The sequence below is a fragment of the Durio zibethinus genome, chromosome 25, assembly GCF_047325235.1.
Source record: "Durio zibethinus cultivar Kanyao isolate XHJ-2024 chromosome 25, ASM4732523v1, whole genome shotgun sequence".
Lineage (NCBI taxonomy): Eukaryota > Viridiplantae > Streptophyta > Magnoliopsida > Malvales > Malvaceae > Durio > Durio zibethinus.
Window position 1 is genome coordinate 9320605 of NC_143186.1, and position 10366 is coordinate 9330970.

General features: G+C 30.4%; 2 protein-coding genes across 2 annotated transcripts; both read right to left on the minus strand.

The window, feature by feature from the left end:
- Positions 1-2086: 2086 nt before the first annotated feature.
- LOC149511594 (uncharacterized) lies at positions 2087-4272 on the minus strand. The gene is made up of 2 exons (XM_089754509.1): positions 3738-4272; positions 2087-3661 (listed from the first exon to the last, which is right to left on the minus strand). Exons 1-2 carry the CDS (start codon positions 3747-3749, stop codon positions 3302-3304), a joined length of 372 nt encoding a protein of 123 aa, XP_089610635.1. The 5' UTR covers positions 3750-4272; the 3' UTR covers positions 2087-3301.
- A 136-nt stretch (positions 4273-4408) lies between these two features.
- On the minus strand, positions 4409-9101 carry NAC1 (NAC domain containing protein 1). The gene is made up of 3 exons (XM_022861777.2): positions 8749-9101; positions 5950-6224; positions 4409-5178 (listed from the first exon to the last, which is right to left on the minus strand). The coding sequence occupies exons 1-3, from the start codon at positions 8915-8917 to the stop codon at positions 4717-4719; spliced, it is 906 nt and encodes a 301-aa protein (XP_022717512.2). The 5' UTR covers positions 8918-9101; the 3' UTR covers positions 4409-4716.
- Positions 9102-10366: the final 1265 nt, after the last annotated feature.

Here is a 10366-nt window from a genome sequence, read left to right on the forward strand (position 1 = left end):
AAAACTTTTGAGTAGGAGGATTATTATTGCTAACAATCATTATATCTATTTTTTATAAATAATGTAAATAAAACAATGTTTTAATTCAATCTTTTCTTTGTAATTTTTATATTCCATTCTTCAAATAATGCAAGATTTGCAATATAAAAATTACAAGTTACAATGTTTATTGAAAATTGATAAACAATGTTCATACAAAAACTTGTGTCTTATTATTGTTCTATAAACTTTTTTTATTGAATGAATAACTCCATTCTTTAGGGAGAGGGTGAAACACTCTTATTGATTAGAGCGCATTTGTTCCAAGTCTGAACACTCTTTGTCACAATCGTCGATTCTTCAATATTCTTAAATTGAGGAAGTTGAAGAGTCCTCTTTACTAATGCAGCATGGCAAATTTTACCTAATACCATAAGTTCTCCACAACATTTATCAGTAACACTTCCGGTTTTGAAGATACTCGTGAAAACCTCCATAATACAATTTAGACTCATTTTGGTTTTATTTTCACAATCATATTTCTTGATAATGTCAGCCTCCTCGGTAGCTATGATTACTCCGCCCATTACGAACAAAACCATCAAGCCAAAATAATCATTGAAGCTTGCCATAAGGGTTGATGAGGATCTGTCTACTTTACTTTTGGCTGGAAAAATGTTTTTTCCCACGACATTTCCTGGCAAGAAAAGGATTTATTTATAGGTGATCACAACAAAGAAGGAATGAGATTGAAAGATAAAACTAATTCGTTACATTTCTGTTTCAAAAATTGATTGTAATCAGTTTATAACCACAAATTTTTTAATGATGTGAGTTTTTTTATTTATTAGCATTAACTTCTTCTCGTAAAGATCCAATTAACTCTTTTTATTTTTGCCCAAGGAAAGTCAGTGAAATTTTGACTTGTCCAAAATAAGAAATTTTGAATTAAAAATATTGAAAATTTTGAAAAATAATTAAGACTTCATTTGCTTGCTGCTTTTTTATTATTATTATTTTGAATTGGAATAAATAAAAAAAGAGATTGCTGTTTATAAAAAAAAAAAATAGAAGCTTTTTACTAAAAAAATTAGAACTTCAATTTAAGTTTATTCAAATTAGTAACTAACATAAGAAAAAACTCAACCTTCATCTAGTAGTTGTTATTGATAAAAAAAAAAAAAAAAATTGATCTTGAGCCGATTTTGAGTTGAATTGGGTCGATTTTTTTAGGAAAATGGAGATGAGTGTGAAATGGATTTAAGATGATCTATCCAAGTTACCTTGGTGTATATGTCATAACGTCTAGATTCGGGGATCTATCGCTAGATATTGACTTAAAGGAGTCTCCACCAATCTTTTTTTATCTAGGTGCGATTGGCCACTTAAGGAATCTATCTTTTTGAAAAACACCTAAGCCTAAGGGTCCCTAAAAGAATATATCCTTTTGAGAAACAATTAAGCCTAAGGGTCCCTAAAAGAATAGGTTATGTCTACAAATCAGAACAGGGTTCGAGTTACAGTTATGTGTGAGGAAGGTTGTAGCACCCTCACAACGACCATCGAAAGATGGTACCAGCTTAATTTTGTGTTATCCAATATGCCTTAAAAATTTACCAAGTAATTAATTATTGAAAATTATTTTCAATTGACTCTAATACTTTTAGCAGAAAATTGAAAAAATTTCTTCACCTCAAGAGTATGCAAGGAGACTACTGTTTCACTTGCAGAGGCTCTATCGTGGGATTATTTATCATTAAAGAAAATTCAAGAAACAAAAAGGAAAAGAAATAAAACGAAAAAAGGAAAGAAAAAAATGATTCAGCTTTAGGTATAAATATTTTTCTCTTCAAAAAAACTCATTGCTTTCGTACAAGAAAAATTGATACTTTCAACTTTTCTCCAAAATATTTTTCTGAAACTTTAACTTCGAGAAAAATTGATACTTTCAACTTTCAATTTTTTCTAAAAAATATTTTTTAGAAAATTATTTTCAAGGAAAATTGAAACTTTTAACTTTTCCTTAAAAATATATATTTTTAAAATTTTTATTTTTGAAAAGATCATTGAAAATTTTAAAAAAATTTAATTGAGTGAATAAATTATTTCAATTTAATTAATAAATAAGAATAAATAAATACATAAATAATAAACTAATAAAAAAAAAACCTTTAGTGTAACTCGGCTCAATGGCTCAACAAGGATGCAGCTCCAAAGACAAATGCAGCTAAAAAGTGTGGCTCGGTGTGCACGACTCAGTTTTTCTGGTGCAGAGAATCGGAAGAGAGCCTCAGCAATTTCAACACTATTACTCTGGGCAAATGCCTTTTGACCAGCTACTGCTCCTACTGATCCATGTGGTTGTTTTCATTTATTGTTTCCTCAGAAGCTCCAGCAGCAAGCTCATTCAACTCTGATAAGGACAAGATAGCCCAAAGATGCTTGTTGTTCTGGAGTTCGATCATAGAATTTGATGCTGAATGACGGGTCAGGAGATGGAGGAAATCTGATCACAATGTAGACATTCAAACACTGAGAGCAAGATCTTCCTAACGTGTGGAATTGAAGTCAATAGAAGCCTTGTTGTTCCATTTTGGGTGCAGCATATGCAGAGGCTTTCTATTTGATGAAAGGGAGTAGCATCTTCATCATCAGTGGATATAGCTTCGACTACCGATCCGACGTCATCCACTGTTTTCTCTTTATTGCTGGATAGAGATGCTGGACATTCCCTGACTTTGGGATAGAATTTAATTTCTCTAGAACAAGTTGATGCTTGACTTTGTGTTTTTTTAGATCAAGATATGCGACATCCCCTGATTTGATAATAGAATTTAGCTCCTCAAAGAACACGGCAATACTTGTGTTTCTCAGGTGAATCACTTTGTTTCATCATAGATGTCTTGAGCCATAATGCATTTTAGTCCAATCAGTTCGTTGTCATCACTAGCGGCATCCATTTGGTCAATGGATCCCACAACAGAAAGAAACACAGCTTTGGAAAATCTTCGTCAGCAAAACCAGCTTTGTAAGTGTGAGACCTTAGGTCTATCACTATAGCTGATACTTCATCCTTTTCGTACATGGCTGCAACTCACAGTGAAAGAAAGAGACATTGGAGGGAATAGAGACACGTGGAGAAAAAAGAAGAGAGGAGTGTGGCAGCGCCAACACCAGATGTGGTCACTAGGTAAGAGGAGAGGCGGTTGTCGGCAGCTTGGGGCAGAAAGGCCCAGCGAAGTGGGAAGCCGGGAAGAAAGTTTTCTCTTTTTTCTTCCTTCCCCCCACTCTCTCTAGAATTCCAGATTTTCGGTTGAATGCTTCACCGAAAACTAGGAAAGACTACCGGAAACATTCCTGGAAGGTAATCTGAACCATCAAGTGCTCTAGACCATTGCTTGGCCTTGTCAAATTGTTCAACTTGTTCTCTGGAAAACCCTGGGTTAAGAACATGGCGTACATCATCTAATGATGGGTCATTAATTTCATACCCATCAGAGAAACAATACACCTTCTCTGTTCGAAGATTGATGTGGACATGATGTCCTGCTTCTAGACTATGAGTGTAAGCACGGAACTTGTTCCCTTTTCCTTGGTAATACTTCTCACAGACCAGACGCACATGCACATTCAAATTCGACAAAGAGACCGAACAAGACTTCTCAAAATCAAAATCCAGCACCTGGTGATTAATAGTATCATGGTAAGGGCAGTCTTTTCGTACTTTAACCTGGCGATTTGTTTCTTCTAGAACTGACCTTTGCCCACATGAATCATCATCATCATCGTCATTTTCTTCAATTTCAAATCTGTGACCATCTTCTTCTCCACCACCGATGTGACTCAGTGCCCTCCTTTCATCATCTTCATCATCATTGTAAGGCACCAATGGCTCTTCAGAAAGTGAAGATGGCGAATCCACAATCCTCTGCCCTTTTTTGAGTGCCCCCCTTGTCCTTTATGGCTATGAATTGTAATGATATATAAAACCAAGTGATTGTGTTTCAGTTCAATTTTGATTATCATCCAAAGCTAAAGATTAGCATCTCTAATATTTTTTGATAACAATCGTCGTCATCAAGTCCAATCTCATTCTTTCAGTTTTTTTTTAAAAAAAAAAAAAAAATTAATCTGATAATGGAGAAAGGAAAAGAAAATAAACAATAGATAGACCATAAAATAAAAATAAAAAATGATAAATATGAAATAAAAAATCTAAAATAAAAATGAATAAAAATTCTTACAACCGAGCTTAAATTAATCTCGATTGACAAAGAACTCCAGACAAAATAGGATGTCTATAGTATATATGAAAATATATTTTTTATTATTTATTTAATTGTATATATGTATTTTTTTAATAAAATTATTATTTGATTTCTTAACATAAGATATTAATATTTAAATTTAATTTCATACTCTTAAAAGAAGCAAGAGTGAAATTCCCACTTCATATAAAACTTTATATATACAACAATATGAACTTTCCACAATTATACATTAATTGACCCAAAGAAACTTTAATGTTTTGATACTCCACTTTAATCAATTACAATTTTACACTTTATAAGAGTTACCCTAATCCTAATGTTGGAAAATGGAAACAAGTGCATGATGCTATAAGGAAGGGGAAATTGATGATCATATAACCCCAAATTTGCATATATTTTACAACAATAATATTTCTGAAGGACTTAGATTTGAAAATCCTAACTATATATTTATTATTAATTATGATTAATTCCAAATGTTGGGCATGCCCACTTCAGATAAGTAGCTCTGATCTGAGCTTCCTTCTCCAAAACTTGGTGATTCCTTCACGTTAAGATAAGTATCCAGCTTCGTAAGATGATTCAGCACAGCTTTTATCACATTCTTGTCACAAGGGAAAGAATCCAAACAAGCAACATTCATTGGTATTTGTCCAACAGCTGTTTGGGTTTTGATAGGTGCGTTTGGTTCCATGTGGGTGATGTCTGGGAAAATTGGGTTGGTTTGGTTTTGGGACAGCATGGAGAAGCAGGACACTTGCTCATCATAATCATCTAAATTTGGTTGATTTTGGTCAAAAATAATGTAAGAATCCATCAATGGTGGAAGAGATGAAGAGCCTGTGTCATCATAACAGCTTCCCATGCTATTTTGTTTGGCAGTAATTTCTCTGTTTTTGTGGAGCACTCGACATAAAACCCAATCCTCCTACATGCTCCAAAATGATAAAAAATATTGTATCATCAAATTTAAACAATAAATTATCGTAAATATAAGAACATAACTTGGATGAAAATATTTAAATTTGTTTCTTTAACTCAAATTTGATCCAAAATAAAAGTTTGATGACAAAATTAAAAGTATAATTGAAGTTCAACATATTAATTTGACATCTTAATATAATATAGTTACAAATTTAATACTATATAAGTACCTTTCTAATAAATTTACTCATGTGCTAGAGTTATTTTATTTGAAGTTGAAACACAAAGGGCAATTTTTTTTTAGCCACCTAAAAGACAAAATCAAATAAAAAAGTGAGCCGGCTTGTGGCAATATTTAAAAATTCTTATACTAATACGCGGTATAGGATAGATGACAAATGTAATTTGTCTATGGATTACAGAAAATCATATAGAGATCTGACTTTGAATATTTTTATCATCAATACTTTTATATTGCAACATGTCCCAAGATTCATGCAAAAACTTAAGGACTTTATAGAAAACGACTTGAAAGTTGAAAATGATTCTTTCATTTTAAATTTGATTAATTTATTTTATTTAAGATTATTAGAAAATAAATTTGATCATTAAATTAAGAATCTAATATTCTATTAATAAATTATATAATTGTTGATAATTTTTTTAAACGATCATATTTATTGATCCTAAATTTGATTCAATGTAAAAACGATTTTGTAAAAATTGAATTTAGATTTTCTTCATGGAATAAAAAGTGGTGATATATAAAATATACCTTGAGAGTAGAAAGCTTGGGAGGGGAAAGGGGTCCTTCAAGCCTGAATTCATGCATGACCCAATCAGTTTTTCTTCCTTTGGGAGCCCTACCTTGGTAGAACACCAAGGTTTTCCTCATCCCAACAAGGGTGCCTTTGCTAAGGACAGCCCTGTCTTTCCCCGTGGCCTTCCAGTACCCAGAGGCTGTTGCTCTATTTGTTCTTAATCCTGTTGCATATTTTCGGTCTCTTTGACTGTAAAAATACCATTCTTTGCCTCCCACTCGAGCCGTTTCTACCATATATTTTCAAAAACATATAAATATAGAGTTAGGTATATCCTAAGAATTATTAACAAAATGCTTATAAATGATAAAAATATGAAACAAAGTCAATATAGAAAATTTTAGCATTATTATATATAATATAAATTTGCCAGTCAGCTTTATCTTTTGTTTTGTGTGTAAAATTTGTGGACTTTCATGATTCACATGGATAGAAATTGAAACTAATATAACCTCTTGACTTCATATTTTTATCTTTATATGCAATAATACTTGGTCATCACTCACTTTCTTTGAAGCCCTTTTTTGGTTTGAATAATTTCACTCAAATGGATAATTTTGAAGTTGGATGATCATAAAAAATATCACTTTGAATTTTATTTTGTTGGACCTAAATAAAATGAAGTAATAAAAAGGACTTATTCATAACATAATCCCTTTTGGTCAAGTTAGAAAAATAATACCCAAAAAAGAAAGTGAATATGTATCCAAAGCCTAATAATTCTAACTTCTAATTTTCTTTTTCTAGTAATGATTTAACCATGGAAATATATTAATATATCTTTAATGGAACAGTTGTGATCATTAGTTAATGACATTTGATGATTAATATTTATGATATTTTCTTTTCGTTTACCTTTTCAATTGGATTACTTAAAGAAATTTCCTTGGTATATTTTTTTTTTGGTCTCATTGAAATTTAAATATTCTTTAGGTTTATAATACGTGTATAAAATCCATCATTAGTGAACTGCTGTTAAAGTAGCAAATTCTTTGTCACAGGAATTAAAGTTCAAAATTTAATAACTTTATATATAAAAAGAAATAACTGTATAAAATAAAAAATATATAAATAACAATGGTGACGTCGAAATATTTATCAAGGCTAATTGGGTCATAAACACGTGGCAGTCCAAATTATAAGGGTCAAAAGAGTTTGTTGCTTACCAACTGTAGCTTAGCTGACCCTATCAAATAATTTTGCAGTTGAGAGGTCAATTTCTGTCCCTTAATGGAGAATTATTGAAGATAATAATGGTAATTTGCCAAAAGACAAAATGGTTGCTTTGCTTACACGTGTGGTATGTGTGAAGTGAAATGCCAAAGTTTTGAACATTTAGGAAAAAAAATTGAAAATTAATTTCCACCACTGTTTTCTATTTATTTATAAAATAAAATAATATTAGTTTGAAAAAAGAAATGGGATTCTGAACAATTGATGAGATTGAAACAGGGTGTGTTGGATTTGGTCAGAAGAAAAGGAAGTAATCCAATTCCTTGAAAGACCTTATAGGAACTAGGGGATGAGATTACTTCTTTTGTGAGTTTTAGAGTTTTTCATTGTTATTATCTCAATCACTGTCACTGCTTTTGGTTGAGACAACGCCAAGACTGTCAATTTCATTAAAAAAGCCTTAGAATAAGAAATTGTTGGATAACATTTTATAAATAATAATAATTTTAGAATATTAATTAATTTATAAATTCCAGCCCTTTCAAAACAGCTCAATATGAATTGGATTTAGACCCTAAGGTTTGTACATATTCATTTTTCAGGTCAGACATATACCAATCTATTATTATTATTATTATTATTAAAGTAAGGTTATGGATGAGCTATCAGTACAATAATGTTGGATTCAATTCCAAAACTAAAGATATTGAGTTTAAACTTCAATTGTAAAAAAAAAAATTGCTTAGAGGTGCTAATTGCTTTACACTTGTGTATAATTATTTGTCTTCATAATCCTAGCCATTTTCAATACATATATATATATATATATATATATTTCAAGCATGTAGTAAAAGCTGGATATATATGGGAAAAAGATTATCAAAAGTATGAAATTTAGGGTTCAGAGTAAAACCGTTATCAGAGTAAATTAAGCAAGTTGACAATTTTTTAATTAGAAGTCATGCAAGTAATTATAGTATTTAGTTTACCATTATATGGTATATCATTTTACACAAAAAAAAAGGTGTATTTGAAAAGAAACTTGTAAAATCTTGATAATTAGAGGGCTAATTTAAAAGTGAAGGTAATTCTTAGCGGTCATTAATATGCTTTGACCGATTGGTATTTGTAGTAGGAAAAAAGTCATGAATTATATGTAGAAAATGCCAAAAAATTCATAATAATAGTAAATATCTTTCAAAAATATCTACTTCATAGCTATCAAGAATTTTAATTTCTGTTCTCTGCAGATTAGAGAATTATACTCCGAATTAAACATTTTTCCCACCACAAAAGTTGAAAACATGCACATCATCTTAATTATATATCCATTCATAGCCTGTCCAGTTGCTATCACCTCACCTCATCTCTATTCTCTCTTTGCTTTAGGACAAAGCAAATGCAAGAAAGCATAGAATGCAGGAAACTAAAATATCATCTAAAACTCATGAACAAAATTATGTATAATATGCACCAGAATATTTGATTCAATGAAATTGTTGCATGTATTTCGTGCTGGAAGAGCTAAGTTTGAATCCCGACTCTGAAATTTAAAAACGAGAATTGTATGGTAAACGTACCGGGAATATCCCATGGCTCGCACTTGTTAAGGTCAACTACAATCATGAGTTGCAAAGTATCAGTTGAAGCCACCTTCCTCATCAAATAATCACAAACAAGCTCTTCATCTCTAGGGTGGAACCTGAAACCTGGGGGCAGCTCGGCCTCTACCAAGCTTATGTTACTCATTTTTTTTTTTAAGCTTTAAAGAGAAGAAAACTGAGAAAGAAAAAGTGAGGTTTCTGAGAAGAAAGAGTCTCTTCTAGTTAAGGAGAAGGGAAATAAGAATGGGTGGGGAGAATAAATAAAGGGAAAGGAACGTAATGGGATGATTAAAGTCAACTTGGTAAAATGAATCCTAATGCATAGGTGTTATTTGGGTGAATTAGACCTCACCAATTGTTGCCAACCTGCCGATTTGTATGTGCCTGTAATTCGACATACTGTCTTTCGTCATTGCGTCTTTTTCATTCCTTTAAAATTCTAAAATTTTCTAATAAAGTTGGCCCATACAAAAATTAAAGGGGAAAAATATTTTGTTTGCTGGCCTCATGAAATCCAGTACAGTTGATTTTGTTTTACCTATCAATATATATAAGCTTAGATAGGTTTGATTTTTGTCGCTTGTAGATATTAAATTGAAATATTTTAATATGATTAACTCAGACTCATTTGAAGTCCTTTAAAAAAATTTTTAAAAAATTTATAAAATACATCGATATTTAAGCTTAATAAACAAAAAAAAAAAAGAGACTCGTATGGTTAATATCAAATTCTTTCACATGAAATTTATATAAATTATATTTTTTTCGCGTGAATGTATGAAAAATAAAAAATAAATGAAATAAATAAACTTTAAAATCAGCTCTAATTAAAATTACATAAAATATGATCAAAATAAATAAAACTGGAGTCAATCTTCAAATTTTATAATTTAATTAAAATTAAAGTGGTTTAAAATTAAATTTGATAATTTTAAAAATACTAAAATTTTTTATTGTACTAGAGAAAGTGTAAAATTATCAAAATATCTTTATAAAAATATTTTTATTACTGTTAACTTTGATATTTAATTGAATTAGAGTTTTTTAGCCTAATTCAAGTATATTTCAGCTCTACGTCAATTCCACTTTTGGAATTGTTTAGTGGGTTTTTGACATAGGCTTTTAAAAAGGCTTCTCCCCTCCATTGCCGGAGTAAGGTGTTGAAGTCCATTTTTACCTGTTAGAAATTTTAAAAAGCGAAAGCCACAAAATTGAAATTTAAAAACTGTAATTCTTTTTTTTCTAAAATTTGTTTGTTAGGACGTGGCGGGTATGTCATCTAATCAAAGAATGTTGATATAAAAAAATGTTAGGTAAAAAGATTTGTTATCTTTTAACAGAAGATTGTACATAATTGATATCAAAATGTTTTTTTTTTTTAAATTGAATGATGAAAATAAAAAAAGTCAAAAAATTAAGTGATCAAAAGTTAATTTACAGAAATTTTCATATTGAATTTTTGACGGGGCACTTCAGCAATTAAAATATGATACTTCTACTTCTAAAATTTTAACACAAATCAAGGTATGGGAGTATTTAGGGATTGGGAGAAATTATGTACATAAATGATAATATTGAAAAACAAAGGTCAGAA